Source organism: Lygodium microphyllum, chromosome 7 (assembly GCF_053477565.2).
Source record: "Lygodium microphyllum isolate KBCC chromosome 7, Lygodium_microphyllum_v1.1.10, whole genome shotgun sequence".
NCBI classification, from domain to species: domain Eukaryota; kingdom Viridiplantae; phylum Streptophyta; class Polypodiopsida; order Schizaeales; family Lygodiaceae; genus Lygodium; species Lygodium microphyllum.
Genome location: NC_141141.1, coordinates 102,088,207 through 102,106,333, shown reverse-complemented (window position 1 = coordinate 102,106,333; position 18,127 = coordinate 102,088,207). Strand labels below are relative to the sequence as shown.

The 18,127-nt window shown below is 41.5% G+C and overlaps 1 protein-coding gene across 1 annotated transcript; it reads left to right on the top strand.

The window, feature by feature from the left end:
* The first annotated feature begins 978 nt into the window (after positions 1-978).
* Positions 979-4,360, top strand: LOC148033770 (protein SLENDER RICE1-LIKE 1-like). The gene has a single exon (XM_087681757.1). It carries the CDS (start codon positions 1,238-1,240, stop codon positions 3,443-3,445), a length of 2,208 nt encoding a protein of 735 aa, XP_087537883.1. The 5' UTR covers positions 979-1,237; the 3' UTR covers positions 3,446-4,360.
* Positions 4,361-18,127: the final 13,767 nt, after the last annotated feature.

Sequence of the window (18,127 nt, the reverse complement as noted above, 5' to 3'; positions counted from 1 at the left end):
AAAGAGGATGTAATGGAATTAGGTTGTCTTTTTAACAACAATGGCCTTTACTTTTAAACAATAGTGACTAAAAGAATCACAAGCTTGTAGTCCCTTGGCAGTTAATTCTAGTAGCATGAATAAAGTATCATGCACCCCTTTTGAGTACTTCGCAAGAGAAAATCTACAAAGCATAAGTGAGGTCTTTATCAAATGGAAGGTGACCCCTTCTGACGTTTGGTATTGCATTTATGCAAAGGCATCCACATTGCTAGGTTAAACACAAAGGCCAACCATGCACACATTGCTAGGTTAAACACAAAGGCCAACCATGCACCTGTCTAAATAGGATGAAAGTTACTTATCATTATAAACTGATTACAGAAGTAGCTAAGATGAACAGGGCTTTGTGTTGCTAATAATGCATTAGTTGGATGGGAAGCTTTAGTGCTTTGGGTTGCTAATAATGCATTAGTTGGATGGGAAGCTTTGGTGTTTCATTTGACATTTTGGCAGCAATTGTGTGTATGAAAGATGGGTTCTTAAATCTTGTGTGTGTGAGACCCCTCTAGGACCTAGGTACATCCACCTTTACGTCACCATCATTGTGTCCTTGCAAGAAACAGTCAAGCCACATGTCAAGCCTAGGGCAAAGAAGAGGATGGGAGAGGCACTTTACTTTTGAAGTGTGGGAGAGTACCTTACTACCTTGGAGAGAGAGAGAGAGAGAGAGAGAGAGAGAGAGAGAGAATATTACATGTGAGGATTTTCTCCCTATGCCCTAGGTGAAAAACTAAAAATGACCAAGGTAGGAACAAACATTCCATCATGTCCATTACCAAACAAGGCGTATAGATGGCTGGTAAGGAACTAAAAATGGGTAAGGTAGCAACAAACATTCCATGATGTCCATTGCCAAACGAGGCATATACATATCTGTATATAGGCTCAATATGTAAAAACGGCTGTTTAAAATAGTAACGTAAGCCAGCAGTCAGTGGGCGCTCTTCACTCTCCTCTCTCATTGGTAGCTTTGAGAGAGAGAGAGAGAGACAGAGAGAGAGAGAGGGGCCGGGGGGGTAACAAGCTTCGATTGCTGCTCTCCTTTATTTCCCTCACAAATTCACAATCCTTCATCCACCATAGCCTAGGTTGCACCCAGGACCAACCTCTCAAGCACAGAGATAGACAGACACACACAGCCAGAGATAGAGATAGAGATAGAGATAGAGGACAGAATATCAACAAGAGCTCCAGCATGCCGCAGCCCCCCATGTTCCTCCCCAGCTGTTCCCCCAGCAGTACCTCCATCACCACAGACAAGGACATGGTCTCCTATGCAGATGTCGACATGCTCCTCGCCAGCGCCGGCTACAACGTCAAGTCCTCCGATCTCGCGCATGTTGCCCAGCGATTAGAGCTCCTCGGATCAGCCCTCTCCGCGGCGCAGGAAGGCGGCCTGTCCCACCTGTCCTATGAGGCAGTCCACTACAACCCATCAGATTTGGCAGGATGGATTGATTCCATGTTAGGGGAGCTCCCTCCCAATTTACTGGATCAGCTTCCCAGGCATGGACAAGGAGATGACAATGGAGATTTGAGTATGGTCTCTTCCTCTCTTGATAGTTCCCCACTCGAGACTCGCGGCTCTCATGCCGCGGAAAGCGACAACTACACTCAACAGCCTTCTGCAGGTAGCATTACATCTGTTTCTCACCTTGTGACTGATGCCATTGGTCATAAAGGACCTCAAGGAGGGGCCATGGGTTTGAAGTATGGCGTGGCACTCATGGATGAAGAGAGCTATCAATACAGGTGCGTTGAGGATCAAACATCTTCCAATCAGATGGATAGCTTGTTTGCAGGCATTCGGGCTGCTTCTACTGGAGACCAGATGCACTTACCGGCTCTTTCTAATGGGATTCACGTATCTCAAGGCTCAGTCTCACCCTCAAGCTGTTTGTCTGGCTCTTTGGAGCAACATTGCGAGCCATTCCCTCCACATGTGCATGTTCAGTCCGTCAGACCCCAAGAGCTCAAGAGTATTGGAGGTAGGACTTCTTCTCAGAGCAGCAATGAAGTAATTCCCACCTTTCAGCAGCCAACGCACCACTTATCTGGCTCACATCATCATCAACAAGAGCTGGAGAATAGACTGACATCAGGGGCTACTTCTGGCTTGAGCATCACTCAGCAGAATCAGCATCATCATCAAGAAGCTCAGATTTTGAATGCTCACATTCACCTTAGCAAAGTTAACAATTGTCTCTATACTCAACAGTCTACAGATGTAGAAGGAGCTCAAGAATCAGGCATTCGGCTTGTTCACTTACTCATGGCTTGTGCTGAAGCTGTTCACAACAATGAATTAGCTGCTGCAGTCGAGATGGTCGGGGAGATAAAGAGGCTGGCATCTCCACAGAATGGAACCATGGGCAAAGTGGCTAACAAATTTGTTGATGCGCTCACAGCTCGCATTTGTGGATCGAGTATGAAGGATTGGATAACTCATCACCAAGCTGAGGCTGGACTTTCTGATCTGCTCTACTGCAACTTCTATGAAACCTGCCCCTATCTCAAATTCGCTCATTTTACAGCAAATCAAGCAATTCTGGAGGCTTTCGATGGCCACAAGTTTGTCCATGTTATAGATTTCAACTTGATGCATGGTTTGCAGTGGCCAGCTCTCATTCAGGCTCTAGCCCTTCGTCCTGGTGGACCTCCACATTTGCGGCTAACAGGAATTGGGCCACCTCAGCCTGATAACAAGGATATGTTGCAGGATATTGGCATGCGCCTAGCACAGATTGCCGAGTCAGTGAATGTCAAATTTGCCTTCCAGGGAGTAGTTGCCACCAAATTAGATGATGTTAAGCCATGGATGCTTCAAGCACAACCAGGAGAAGCTGTAGCTGTGAACTCAGTCTTTCAGCTTCATCGGTTACTCTATTCAGATAATTCAAGTGCAGAGGCTCCAATCAACCAGGTCTTGCAGTCTATTAAGAGCTTGAGTCCTAAAATTGTGACAGTTGTAGAGCAAGAAGCCAATCACAACAGCCCAAATTTTCTAGACAGATTCATCCAGGCCTTGCATTATTACTCCACTATGTTTGATTCACTAGAGGCCTGTGGTCTTCCTCCTGATTGCTCACCGTTCCTTTACACTGACATGTATCAAGCATTGCATTACACAGAGATGTACTTAGGTAAGGAAATCTTCAACCTAGTGGCATGTGAGGGTGCTGCGAGGACTGAAAGGCATGAAGAATTGTCTCGATGGAGTACGAGGATGTTCAAAGCGGGTTTTAGGCCTTTACACTTGGGCTCTAATGCTTTTAACCAAGCAAGTATGCTACTTAGTATATCCTCTGCGGAGGGCTATACTGTGGAGGAGAAGGATGGATGTCTGACTCTAGGGTGGCATAGCAGGCCTCTGATTGCATCATCTGCTTGGCAGTGTGGCTAGCTGAGATAGAGAACCAACCCAGCTTCTCTTTCATGATGTACTAAGTGTTGAAATTAGCTTCATCTGCATATTAATAAGAATTATGCTGAAGTTGAAGACGCTATCCTATTGGATGCTGGAGCAATCCAGTTGATTTGTGTGCTAAACAAGAGCTCCTAGCTGGATTGTAATGGTTTCTGAGTGCTTACTGAGTCAATGCAGCTCAAGTTTATGAGCCCCAAGGGATGCAGTTTCGGCATTAGCCACATGATATTTAGACCATAAAAGTATGAGTATGCTCTGGAAGTATTATGAAGGATGAAGCTGCACTTTGAAGTCAAGTTTTGTAAAACCACGGGTATTGACATGATTCTGATCCAAGGTTCTTCCCGAATGTTAGAAATGAAAGACTTCTGTTGGGGAGGGTTGGAGATGGCATTTCTTTTGCAGCACATAAGGGGTTTTAAGTCCCGTTTGAATTTGGGAATGTGGCATGAATGTTCACTGCATAAAGCACTAGTACAACTGTTACTTGTGGCACCCAAAAGCCCAAAGTGTGGCTTGTTGGAGTGGGCTGTTTCTCACATGGCATTAGGAGAGGAACTGTTCAAGCATGAGATAGTTGTTGATGCAACAGTGAATTGGACATGGCTGAGGCTACCCTGAGCCAGCTTTTTGTCTCCCTCGTGAACAAACTTCCTGCTCTAATGTAAGTCCTAGCCAGTGATGAGTTCAAAGGGCATGATGAATTTCAGCAGTTGGTCAGACAAAGAAAGAGCTGACAATCATTTGATAGATTTGAAGGGCTATGGTCCCCATCTTCATTCCCAGCCCTGTAGTGTTGAATGCTCCTATGTTGGAAGTAATCCTAAAATTTTGATAATCTCCAGCTCTCATCCTGTATATGCTGTATTTAATTGAAGGTATTCTGTGATCCACATTGGAACCCCTTAGGGTTTTAGAGGCATTTATTCTACTTAAACGATGTAAATTACCAGGCTTTTTTGGTTTATTGAGGCTTTGTAGATGATTTATTTTCAAATGATAATTGTGTTTGCTTGTGCAGACAGAATGTACGCATCTCAGCTCATGTGCAAACTTGTCCTTGCATTTGTGTTCACACGTATGTTTATCTGTGCACATGCACATGGTCAAAGTGTTAAGGGTATCCAAGGTTTACAGTCCTAGCTCGTGTCCAATCTTTAGCTACAGTTGCTGACATGCTTTGAATAAAATTGTCTCTCGTCAAGGTGTGCCCCCATGGCCACTGTAGAAGTGGGTCTCCATGTGGCCGAGGAAAATGATCATTTCAAGGTGGAAAAATTATCCTTGTGAATGGTAGGGTTTGATTCCCAAATTCTACTGAAGGCCAACTTCCAAGAATGACCTGTGAGGCCAGAAGGGTGCATCAATGTGTACAAGAGCTCCTTGCCTACCATCTACAAGATCTGCTCTCAAGAACGTTTAGGTGAAGCTCACCACAAGAATGTCTGGTGGTGGTGAGAGAGAATAGCATGGATCCTCTGATAGATATATCGATCTCATGGGTGCTGCATAGCTTGGAGATCGGTTCTCCAAGCTCTGCATAGCTTTGTAGCTCTATCTATAGTCATCTTGGATAGTCCTTTGCTAGGAGGGGCTGTTAGCACTGGCAGTGATTCAGTAACGCTGCTGATATGGCCTCAAAGAAATCTGCAAGTGTTGTGATAAGTAATCTTTTCTTGCTAGCATTAAAGAAGTCAAAATTGGCTTCATCTAGCTTTCAGAGCTAAATTGGGTGTATTATTTCATAGTCTTGAAAACAAAAAGTGTGCATGCTCTAAAGCACTATATTTCCAAAAACAAAGCTCATAGCAGCACTTAAAATTCATGAAGCTAGACTTCTTTAAATATTTTCACTTTAAAAAAATAGAGCTGAGACAAAAAAAATTGAATTTAAGTTGAATCCACTCTTAATTCAACAAGTCTTAAAGTGGGCCACTTAAGTTACAACCCAATGCTCCATGTGTGTGTGTGTGTGTGTAGCTTGAAGAAACAATAATGAATCAGTAGTCTTGAGGCTTGCCCCATCAAACAACTTCCATTGGAAAAATGAAGGTGGATAATCTTGTGGACCTAGCTAGAAGTGTCACAACATCTCTTCGATAACAATAGCAAAGAGCTAAGAATTGAGGGAGCAAATGTATCTTGAGAAGAGTGGAATTTGAGGCCAAGCTTTTGCAAGGTGGTATATTCCTATTCATAAGGAAACTTACTATTCATAAGGAAACTTACTTGAAAATGAAAAATAAACAATTGATAAGCAATTGTTTGACAACCATAGGGTTAAGCGATGATTGCAAAAGTGAATTATTAAAATAAGCCGAGCATTGTGATAGTAGCACAAGAACAATGATCAGAGACTTGATGGCGCGTCGAGATACAAACATAAGAATATTCCATATAATGTTGAAATAAATGGAACTTGATGACAAGAATGGCCTTGATTATTGTTTTGTGAAGGAGTGTTGCAAACAAAGCAGAAACAAAATTGCTCATGATGATAATGGTTTAGAAGATTTCAAGAGTGACTAGAATGTGGAGTGTGTAGACTTGCAAGAACTTGAATGTAATGGATCTTGTATTGATGTGAATTATTATTTTTAATCATTGTTAAAAAACTTGATTGCTAGCATTATGGTGGTAATAAGCTCTTAAATCTTGAATAATTTGAATATAAACACCACGATAGAGACTTATAATGGTATATACCATGACTTATGGCATGGTATGGGATTTAAAGATATTAATGAATTGTTAGGCTTTTGACAAGACATAAGACCTTTTTAGAGTGCACCCCTTGGAGAGGATGGCATAAAGGCTATTTTAAGACTCCCATATGAACAACTCGATGATAAGAAAGGTGGTTTCTTTTAGTTGAAATGGACTATACCATCATATCTTGGGCTTTTACACCCATGTTCAAAGGTGTGCTTGGCTTCTTCATATTAGTAGGGCATGCATGAACCCCTCAATGGATATTCCATCACCTTCAAAAAAAATCATTTGTAAGCCTAATTCTTTTTGAATCATGAGTAGTTTTGCAATAGAAAACATTTAGACCTTATGAAGGAGCAAACTCTATGAAGGATATGGAACTCACTCCTAAAAGTAAGGCGTATCTTTCCAAAGGCTTACTTTCATTTAGTCCATTTCACATGCCCTATGTTTTTGGGAACAAGATATAAATTATTATCCATCATTATAGTATATTTTGTCATGGAACACTTTGGGACTACATATTTAAATAGAGAAACTAGTACATTTTCCTAAACCATGCTTGCTTTAGACCTAGATCCATGGGCACCCCACATAAAAGAAAATATAACATTCCAATCATTCCAAGCACATGTCTCAAGGAATCATATGCATAATGTCTCCTCAAGATGACTTGTACAAGTTATTGTATTGTCTTGACAATTGGGAATATCACCTGGATCAAGACATTCAACAACTTGGTTTGTAACCACATTGTAATTTTCATAATATTTATCACATAACTCTTTCACTTATAATAAATGCAGCACATGGTGCTTCGGATTATGACTATTATCTTATAGCTAGAAACATATTAGATCATAATATAATCAAGTTGCCACAAACACTATTGTTGCTAGCACGATATACTTGACTAAAGAGTTCTTTATGCACATGACGATGTTCCTTTATAGCTCAATTGCCATAATCTAATGCTGGATGCTAAGAAGTATATAGTTAAGATAATAATTTGTGTGCCTCTTATGGATGAGGTTTCAAGTACCATCACCAACATATAGGAGGGAATTCAGAAGTAGACTCGCTTCACAAGAAAATGACATGTGCATATGTTTTTCCAATTTAGAAAGCCAGAGCTATTTAATAAGATGTCCTTCGATTCATGATTGAAGTATGTTATGAATTTGTAGTCCAGTATCTTAGCAGCATAATCCTAGATTTTATTCCATTGTAGTTTCTCTCCTTTTACGTTGCCATTAAAAAGTGATAACATCAAGTTTGTGATTGCCTTTTGGACTTCAAGACTGGTCCATCTGGATGCTATAACTATCCTTTTTTACTTCAATTAATACATATTTAAAGTCCGCATTAAATTTTTTTTTGTGATTGCCTTTTAAAGGTACCATACTAGTCATGAAGGAATGTTAGGAACTCTAACAAATCATATGTAAATCCTTGCGTGATGATGCATCATTTAGAAACTAGAAAGTTTTACTCTCAATTGAAGTGTATAATTAGGTAATCTACAATTTAAACATATCTACAAGCTTATGCTATTGCAATGTACTTAGGAAATGCTACTTATGAAATTAAGATTTGCGATGCTTAATAGCAAAGTATTACGAGCAATTAAAATTGGTTAGAGTCATTAACTCATGAAAAGACATTGAAACCGGTAGCCTGTCACATCACCTATTTTCATGTTACACAAAACTAGATTTTGTGAATCTAATCATCATATACCATAGATTCTCAAGAACTATTGCTTTCTGAAATAATTAGAGTTAATCTATAATAAATCCTTTTCAATAACTATCGTCTTTTGAAATAATTAAAGTTATTCTATAATAAATCTTTTCTATAACTAAAAGTTTATGATTTTAAAGTAGTGCCATTTAAACTCAAATACTAGGAAAAAGTACATATCTATGAACATGAAGGGACTAGCTTAGTTTGCTAGGATACTAGGCTAGGAAAAAGTACATATCTATAAACATGAAGGGACTAGCTTAGTTTGCTAGCATACTAGGCTAGGGTACTTAGGTTGTGGATGTTGAAAATATGATGTTATCCATTAATTGTGTTGTTGAGGGACTTGTACTTACCTCTAGGTAGGTGTAAGTACATTTGGGGGAGACAATTTTCATATTATGGTAGCTATAGAATCTATATTGGATATAATGCCTTAGCAAGGCTATTTCCACCCTATAGAAGTCACCTTTGGGACTCCCACGTTAGTGCAATTATATTGCATGTTCTAATACTTAGCTACTGCTCTTTGTCTTAGTGCTACAAGTGGATTAATGGCTTGTTTGGGTAAATCTTGTATCAACAGATTTATAGAAAACTAACTTTCCTTTGCTATAATTTCGTTTGTTTTTGTTTCATGTTGTTTTGTTTACTAAGTATGTTGTGCTCTTGTGGTGCTATAATGTCTCCTCCCCTCTCTCTCTCTCCCTTTCTCTTTGAGCCCATTGCACTTTTTAGTAGTAGTGGCAAGAAGACTCCATCCCCACTCTTTCTCCCCCTTTCTCTTTGAGTCCACTGCACTTTTAGTAGTAATGGTTTTACAATTTGAAAGAATAAGAAAGGTGGCATGAAGAGTTAAGTAAAAAAACTACAAAGGCTTGTCTAACCTTGGGGATGGATTGCATGTGGCTTTATATGGAATTCTTCAACATGGTGAGTAGTCATCAAAATAGAAAAACAATAAGATCTAGTTAAGGATCTTCCAAACAAAAGATACTAAAGTGCAGCTACATACTCCATGATACAAATTTATTATGGTCAAGCCCACAAATTACACCTTTTAGCCATTTTGAAATACCAAGTGTTAAGCACAAAAAACCCCACCATTTTATCCTCAACATTTGAGAGTCTAAAGGCAAGTGAAAAAGAGGTATCTAATAGCAAGTATGTTTATAAATTGAATGTGCACAACGTATCCACCATGCTTAGAAAACACACACCATATAATATTTCAATTCAAAAAGAACATGGAAATTGTAATATTGTATGAGATATGCCAAGTAGAACCTTGTGCTAACCAATTTGTGGTTTCCAATTGTCACCTCATATTTTTGTGCTGTAGACCGATGGAGAAGGGAGAATCTTACTAGGTTTCGAGAGAAAAGAAATAAGATCTAATCTTAGCATGCCTTTAAGTTGACATCTCATAAGTTACGTCATGTTGTCATACCCAACATTTAATCAAACAATTTGTACATATACATTACAATAAGTACATCTAGATTAGCTTTTGCTTATCATATAATACCATACATTTTGCATTATTCTTCTCTAGACAAAAAAAGATAATTATTTTAAATAAAGATTCATATACTTACACCCCACGTCAATTCAAGCCCAACAATGTAGCTTATATATTCACACACATTCAAACATTGGCTATCGCCAAATAATTGATCGTCCAAAAATAAATGTCATTGCTAGTGACATGTCCTCACTTTTAACGTTATCTTTTTGGGCTTAGCATTATTGGTGTTGCAAAATTGATCTATTTGAAATAGAAACATAATGTCCTATCTTTGGCTAAACAAATGGAACCCATGTTATATATTGATGCATGTACATAAGAAGCATACCACTTCTTTCTTGTTGTTTATGTATATATAAAACTAACACAAGTGAAATTTGCACCAATGCAAATGATTACTATCAAGAACATTTTGAGAATCTCAAGAAAGAAAAAGTACTAAATATGCATGCTTTTGTCAACACTTTTGAAATAAAATGAGAGCTACCTAAATTTCTAGTGATTTTAATATTGCTAAGTTATATTAACCTTAAGAAGCAATTAAAACAATGAAGGATGCAATGCCAAAGCTAAGAAGGCCTAGTCAAACTGACATAAATAATTTTTGGAAAGAGATAAAATTTTTGAACTTCATTGTATTAATTTAGGTACTGCTCATCCATAAGGTGCAATTGTAATTAAATCTCATATATTACTTGCAAATGAGAGAACATTATACTAATTTAGGTACTGCTCATCCATAAGGTGCAATTGTAATTAAATCTCATATATTACTTGTAGATGAGAGAACATTATATTTGTGTATATATTTAATGAAAGTCGAGATCACTCCCGTGGAAATTATAAAATCACCAAGAGTTACATTTAGAAGACCCATAACGGATGAGAAGGTTGTGGGAAACTCTATTTGTTTTCATCTAACATCATATCCACAAAAGTCAAAATGCATGCAAAAGGGAAAAGGATCAATCACAAACTTAAAAGGGGTGAGGGTGCCCAACTTTAGCAGGAAACCTTAAACCAAACATTAATGCATATAATGCACAAAATTGAATAGAGAGCTCACACATAATGCATATAATGTACAAACTTGAATAGAGAGCTCACACATAATGCATATAATGTAAAAAATTGAATAGAGAGCTTATTCTTATGTGTGAAACTTAAGAGCTTCCACTCTTTTACCTTGTTCATCTTCTTGTATACCATTATTTGAGAGTGAATGAGAGAGAAATGAGAGTGAGAGCTTGATGAGGAACTTGGGAGAGCAAAATTTATATTCCTCTCTTACTTTCCTTCTCTTCTTTCCCTCTTTCTTCCATAGCTTGAGGGTGAGAAGTAAAGTAAGAGGTTGAGAGTGAGGGAGAGTGTGAGAGTGAGTGAGGGGCCATTTGGAGAAGCTCACTTCATGAGAGTACATGCACGGCATATGCCGCAACTATAATAAACCAGTGCAACGCAAGGAGACATCACTTATCTGAATTCCATGGTGTTGACTTAGATACTTATCACCTGCGCTTGATTAGCTTTTTCGTTTGCTAAAGATGTGAAATATATTAAACACGGATATGAAAAGCTTGTACAATTGGGAAACATGTCAGCACTTAACCATTTAAAGACAAAAAGTCATGGCCAGGTAGCATTTGTTAAGCCTTTTATACAAGATGGGGCTACTCTATTTGTACGAGGCTAGGTGAGTTTGGGTGGTCGGGTGACTGAGGCTGTCGGCTGGGACCCAGATGGTGTAGTCCCTGGCTGCAATTGTTTCCAGAATGCTTTTAAACAATGTGTCAAATTCCTGCTTGTCTCAAGTTGCCCTCTTCTCTTTTGAGCACATGGTGCCCGAGCGTCTGGTGGGAGCCTGCACGACCGGTGTTGCCATGTCCCATGTGCTCCCTTGAGCTTCTATTCCCCTGGCCTGGGGATTTTTTGGCCTACGTCTGGGTGGTGTTGCTTGGGGCCTCATTTCTTTGCATACCTTTTAAGGGTAGGTACGTAGCTTTCCGATGAAGGAGCTTGTGCTACATGCTCCCTTTGACGCGGCGGATAGCGCCCTTGCAAGCCAGCTACATTGGGTGCTCCATGTTGGCTACCGTAGGGGGACCTGCAAAATGTGAACCAAGGATTAGGCCTTGAGGCAGGATAAAACTATTCGCATGGAAGGGATTATATAGTGGGTTATCAAGCGCACATGACGAGAAGGGGAGAGGTGAGGCATGCAGTGTTTGTTGTAGAGGGATGGCCCCCATGACGATGTTTGTTTTACCTCCAGCCATTAGCAGATCTTGGCTTATGCTAAGTTGCGTGGACTGGTTGTCATGGAGTGGGGTAGGGCTCATCCTCGGAAGGATAGACCAGAAAGGGAGAAAGGTGTATAGAAAGGGACGATACCTTGTCTACACCATCAGAGATGTTGGTCAAGGCTTCCTATGGTGGTCATGAGGGTTGCATGCCCTCCACTTGGAGGTGGGAATGGTCACATGACTTCTAAATGTGTGATGAGAGGAGGACCTAAGGACCTTAGCCTGTCAAACCCAACTCTTCTCCCTGCGCTTGACTATCATTGCTTGTGTGTGTTGATATTGTCTATATAGGGTCACAAGAGTCATTGTTTATTTATATACATATTTACAAATCCATGTCACTTCACGAGGATAAAAGCCAATTGTAGAGCTCCGGATTGTACTAGAGTGTGGCACACGCATCTAGTACTCGTGGCAGCTTACTCAATACCGATAGATATTTTGCAACATCGAGTAGCATAGAACCTTGTCCAAGTCTACTGGCAATATGTAACTCCTCCTCAGTGAGAAAATTATCAGATAGAGAGTTCTCTTGGCTAGTTTCAGCTAAGTTTGTACCCCGAATGGCAGTTAGCACTCGAAAGGAAGTTGGTGCCACATAGGTTGGGTCTCTTTGAGACCGCCATTTGGCCGCCATTTGGCCAATCGCTCCTTTGAGACTGTTATGATATGGGCTCCTAGTTCAGCCATTGCAATGCGGTTTTCAAACCAACGTTGTTCAAATTGACTTCGACCCTCTGATTGTCGCTTTAGTTGCTTTATCTCTAAGGGATTTGGTTGGCAGAGCACATCATTGAATGTTACAGTTAAGCGTAGTTCATCGGCTTCCTCATCAGAGATGAGTCGCATGAGTTTATGCAAGAGCCTGTCATAGTGCTCGTCAAGATGTTCTTGCTCTTCCCGGGATAAGGGGAATGGCAAGTATTCGTCAAGCTGCTCTTTAGGGAATGCACCCATGTCTGCCAGGACATAGACACGTGCGAACACTTTGAGCTTAGCATCCAACTCGGTTAAGGATTCTGCGACACTTCTATGTTCAACGAGGGCTTGCTCGGTTGCTATCTCATGCAAGGTTCTAGGAGTTTACCTACGCTTTAGCATAGCTGGGGGCTTAGGCCTAGATGAGCAAGATTGGTCAGCACTAGGATTGCTTATGTTCTTGGAGTTTCCATGTTTCTCCTGAGGCTTTGTTATTGCGTCATGGTTCTCCTTGGATGTGATTGGTGTAAATTTGTCACCCTGTTGTGACAGCATTGTATCCACTCTTGATTGGTGAATGCAAGTTCTGTTGTGTCAGTGGATTGAGTGTTGCAAGCAACCATTGATGGTAACGGCTGCTTTGATTTTGCAGAGCACACGGATGTGTCTGAGGTTTCACCACTATTAGGAGAGATATCAATGGGTTCATTGGTGAATGGACTCGATGCTTTATTCCTCAGCTCTCCAGCGCTCTTGGTCTCAATGTTCTTGGGGCCCACAACCACCTGTAACTGCTGTTGTTTTTGCTATTTTCTCCTTTTTTTCTTGGTCAGTGAAGGTGCATCTCTCAACGACTTAGGACCCTGGACTAGGTCAACTGTTGATGTGCTTGGTTGGGCCTTAACATTCTCTTTCTCTAGTGTGTCCTTATGGGACATAGCCGTGGCTTGCTGAATAGCTTTGCTAGGTTGTGAGGGTACAATTGCCTCCCTTTTTGGAGAGTCTAGCTCTTCCCTTCTGTTTAACTCCTCCAGTCTAGACGTTAGGCGCTTTGGAAGTGCTGGAGTTGTCAATGAAGTTGGTTGTGACACCTCCTCCATAGGTAAACTACTAAGGACACGCTCCGCAAGGGGCATTGTCACGGCCAAGGGATGGACTGCTGTGATCCCTGATTGGAAGTAGTAGCAGCTAGTTCAGTGGACTTGCTACTATTGGTGGATTGTGGTGTCAAGTCCTTAGGTTGATTGGAAGTGGTCCTGTCTTTTGTTGCCCTTAGAGGATTCACTTGCGTAGATCGAGTATCAGTTGAGCTAGCCACGGTGGATTGCACATGCATATCCTTAGGTTGAGAGCTAAGGGTGGTGTCGTGTCATGCCTCTTAGACATTTGGAAGCTCTGATCTAGGTAGAGATTGGGATTGAGTAGCCGCACTTGACGACTATTGTGTTTCCCGTGTCCATTTAGGGGAAGAGGGTGTAGGAGACTTAGGACTCCTAAGTGGCTTTGACACTGGCTCGGAAATTTTCTCGTGGCTGTTAGATGATTTTGCTATTTGCTTTGTTGAGCATTAAACCTTGCCATGAGCAATGTTGTGCCTATGATGCCTACTATCCTCATGGGGAATCAAAGGCTCCTTGGGTACTAGTGGCTTTTGCGTATCCTCAACGATTACATTTGATATGTGCTTATCAAGCATGCTAGGCTGAGGATCTACCCTCTGATTGGTCCCGTTTGGTTTATTGATTTCGACCATGAGGGACTCGGTCACTCCACTGTTGTTGACTCGAGACTTGGTTTTTCATTTAGATCTCCTCCTACGCTTCTTTGCTCTTGATACGATCTGGCCTTCAGTCAACAAGGGAGGTTTAGCAAGGGATTTTGGCACCCAAATCCATCGGTTACCTGTGTAATACCCTTGAGCACGTAGCATGCTTTGGATATCCATCGTAGCATTGTGCTGACCCTCCATCGATACCTTCATCTATAAAGCTTGGGCTTCTTTTGGGGTCTTCTACGATATTTGTAAGTCCAAAGCCCGTCCTTGGCTTTGTCTCTTGACCTTCTTGTTTCAGGCATGGCCTCACTCACTGGTTCTCGTTGTTCAACTTGTGCTTGTATCAACTCTTCCAACAAGTCCTTGCTCTCATTTTAGCAGGCTTGACTGTTATGTCAGCACCCTCCTTGCCTTTCCCTCGAGGTTCGATGAGGTCACCCTTGCTAAAGGTTGTGACTATCCTCACACCCGGTAGTGTCAGGTGTATCCTCTGTGCTACATAGTCGGCCTCACACTTGGTTGCCCTTTTGAAGGGTCTTCCTAGGAGGGTTTCCTTCATGTAATTAGCACTATTTGGAGGAATATGAAATAGGATAGGCAAGCTTTCAGTTTCAATTGTCGCAAGGATTTTGCACTTCCCTATGAGTGCTTGTGGGTGTCCCCCGTAAGGGCTAAGAGTTGCATTAGTTGGTGTGAGCTCTGGTTGGTCTAGTAGGGTCCATGCTTCATAGGTCAAGATATTAAAATCTGATCCTTCATCAATCAAAGCATCGATAGTGTGCTCTCTTTTCGCGGTGAGTTTGACCCTAAGATAAGCAAGTAGTACTATGTCTTCGTCTTCCGGGTCTTGGCTTGTAAATTTAAGCCTTCTGACAAATGCCCTTGAGTCCCCAACTGCACGACTAGATGTGGATTCTCCATTGATGTCTTGGATTGTCAGTGCAGTGCTATTCAAGGAGCATCTATCATCAGGACTGTCATATCTAGTCATTCTTGCTGTTGTAGCTTGATGTTGTTGCTTTCCGCTTTGACTAGATGCAGTCTGAATGCAACACGTATGTGTTTTTGCAGTGTGGCCTTTTTGCCCTTGTTGGCTAGATTGGCCCATTGAGATTCTAGGGTCTCTGTTTATCTCTGTTCGGGTATGGGCTTTTGGTTGATCTTTTGCAAGTGAGAATCCATGCTCGTGTAGAGCCATTACTACACTAGGGTCTAATTTGGAGGACCTGTCACGGCGCGTGTTTTCTCTCCAACCTACTTGGGGGAGGTGTAGAGGGGGCAGCCTCTGTGGGGGTCCGGGGAAGGGGGGGGCAGTTTCCCCCGGCCCGCAGGGCCGTTACGGTAAATGCCATACGTGAATTGAAAGACCGTTTATAGCCAAATTTTGAACTACATGCTCTAAATTTCAGCCTAGTGATCGATCTATGATATCGTTTCGACTCTATATGGTCTCTCGGTCAATTTCAGGGTCTCACACTATACAGGGTGGTCCGATTGTGGGACTCAGACAGTCCGCTTTCTACTTTGGTCCGATTATAGCAATCGGACGGGGTGGTTCGATTTTCGAAGTGGTCAGATTCTGGGAGTCGGATCAGAAAAGTGGTTCGATTTTAGAAGTGGTCCGATTCTGGGAGTCGGATCGGAAAAGTGGTCCGATTTTTGGAGTCAGACGGTCCGACTCCAGAAATCGGGTGGTCCTATTCTAGGGGTCGGACGGACTAGTCTGATGGCATAGTTGATGGTCCGCGGGTTGCGCGTGATGCTTTAAGGTCAATGCCTACTCCTTGGAATAATCCCGTGCTTTCCAAATAGGTGCGAAACAATGCAAGGAACTGATAGGCACACCTGGAAACAATGTGGCGCTTGAATCGATCATCACTTCAACAATCTCCCCGTTGCTCTCTCTCTCTCTCTCGCTCTCTCCCTGGCTCTCAAGCTCACTCTCTTCTCAGAAAAGGCAGAATGTCAAAGGTGGTGTTTCCTGGTTCCCTGGGCCTCTTATTGCCCCATCCCAGCCTACTGTAACCTCAGAAATTAATCCCTTATACTCTTCCAGCCAGAAATCTGAATCTGTGCCCCTATTGCCATGTTTCCAGCAGCAGCAGTAGAACCCTTCTATTTCCCTTCTTTTTCCTATCCTAATCTTAACCTAATGCAACCAAAATCAAAACTAGAGATGGAGATGGATGGTCCTACTCTAATATTCAACAACAAATCAAAATACTTACTTGCTCCAAGGATCAAAACCTCCTAAATCTCCTAACTCTCTCGAGCACCGGTTCAGGTTGCAAACCCTACTTCTATGCTCGATTCGATGCGCGCGGCGCTCAAGGCTCGATTTCGTCAGTCCCGGCAACCAAAATGGAGGGGAGCTATGGAGCTCTACCTCAAGACTTACGGACTACTTATTGATCAAGCGTTTCAAGCCGAGCGGCTATGGCTACCTCTCACATAGCTGACACGCAATGCCTACCTTACGGGTGTAGTAAGCTTACCTTGATGCTCAATCGAGTTCCCTCCTCTCTCTTGCACTCCGGTAGCTCCACGATCCTTGTGGCAAGCTCAAACAACCTCAAGCCCTCTCTGTCAAGCTCCATCCTCCATAGCCACGTGAGAAAAGAGAAGAGAAGAGAAGAAGAGAAGATGAAGAGAGAATATGGGGAGTTTCTTCTCCACGATCCCTCACACTCCCTCAATCCCTCACTCAAGCACAAGCAAGAAGGCAAGAAACAAGAGAAGAAGAAGAAGAAGCTTTGGCCACACACAAGAATGAGCTTCTCATTCACTTTTCAACTTTATATACAAAACCCTAAATCCCTTTTGGGCGGTCATCCCCTTATCCCCTTTTTTACATGGCCGGCCGTGGCCTAGGCCCTTTTTCCCATTGTCCTCCTATCTTCCTAGCTTCCTTCCTACTGCCCATCTACCTTTACGAATTGCAGGGGTGAGAGCCCGACGCTCCTTAAATTAAATCACGATGTGCTTGCGCTCTTTTACAAAAGTATTGACTTGCGCTTTTTCTTGTGTGTCTTTCTCCCTTATTTGAGACTTTTCTGCGCTTCTTGTGTTTCTAGATTTTCCTTGTGCGCCTTTGCCTTCCGTTTCACTTTCCCTTGGCCTTTTTCTTTTGCTTTAGCTTTTCCAGATTTTCCACCTTGTTCATCTGACGGTTAATAGTGTGTGTGTGTATATATATATATATATATATATATATATATATATATATATATATATATATATATATATATATATAGAGAGAGAGAGAGAGAGAGAGAGAGAGAGAGAGAGAGAGAGAGAAAGAGATGGAAAAGAAAAAAGTTGAGAGAAATGTGATAAAGAATTTGAGATGGGGATGGGAGATATGAAAGGGGGAGAGATAGAAAGAGTTGGAAGGGAGAAAAGAGGAGGGAGAATTCTAACATCTCACCTTGAATCTATGGAGGAAGAAGAAGTTAGCTCACTATGTAGCTTCATGGCAAATTCACATGATAGTGTGAAGTTGCCATGAAGTGGCCTAATGTTCCGAAATGCTAGTGAATTACTAATATAATATTGGGAGAGACAAAAAAACTTTTTCTTTTAGGATTATTATTAAAAACATCCATGAAATCAAGGGAAGTAATTTAACAAAACTTGCAAAAAAGAGTTGGCAAATCTCTAGCCTTAATTCCCTTGTACACAATCACATGATCGTCTTTGTAACTTGCATTCTCAATATATAAAGTGGCTAGAAGCTAGTAGGTCATATTATGGGGCCAAGAATTTTTAGGTTCATGTACTAGTTTGTTCAATTAAACCTTCACTCTCCTCTTTTGATAGCTTGACTTCATCCCCAATCACACACACACACACACACACACACACACACACACACACACACACACACACACACACAC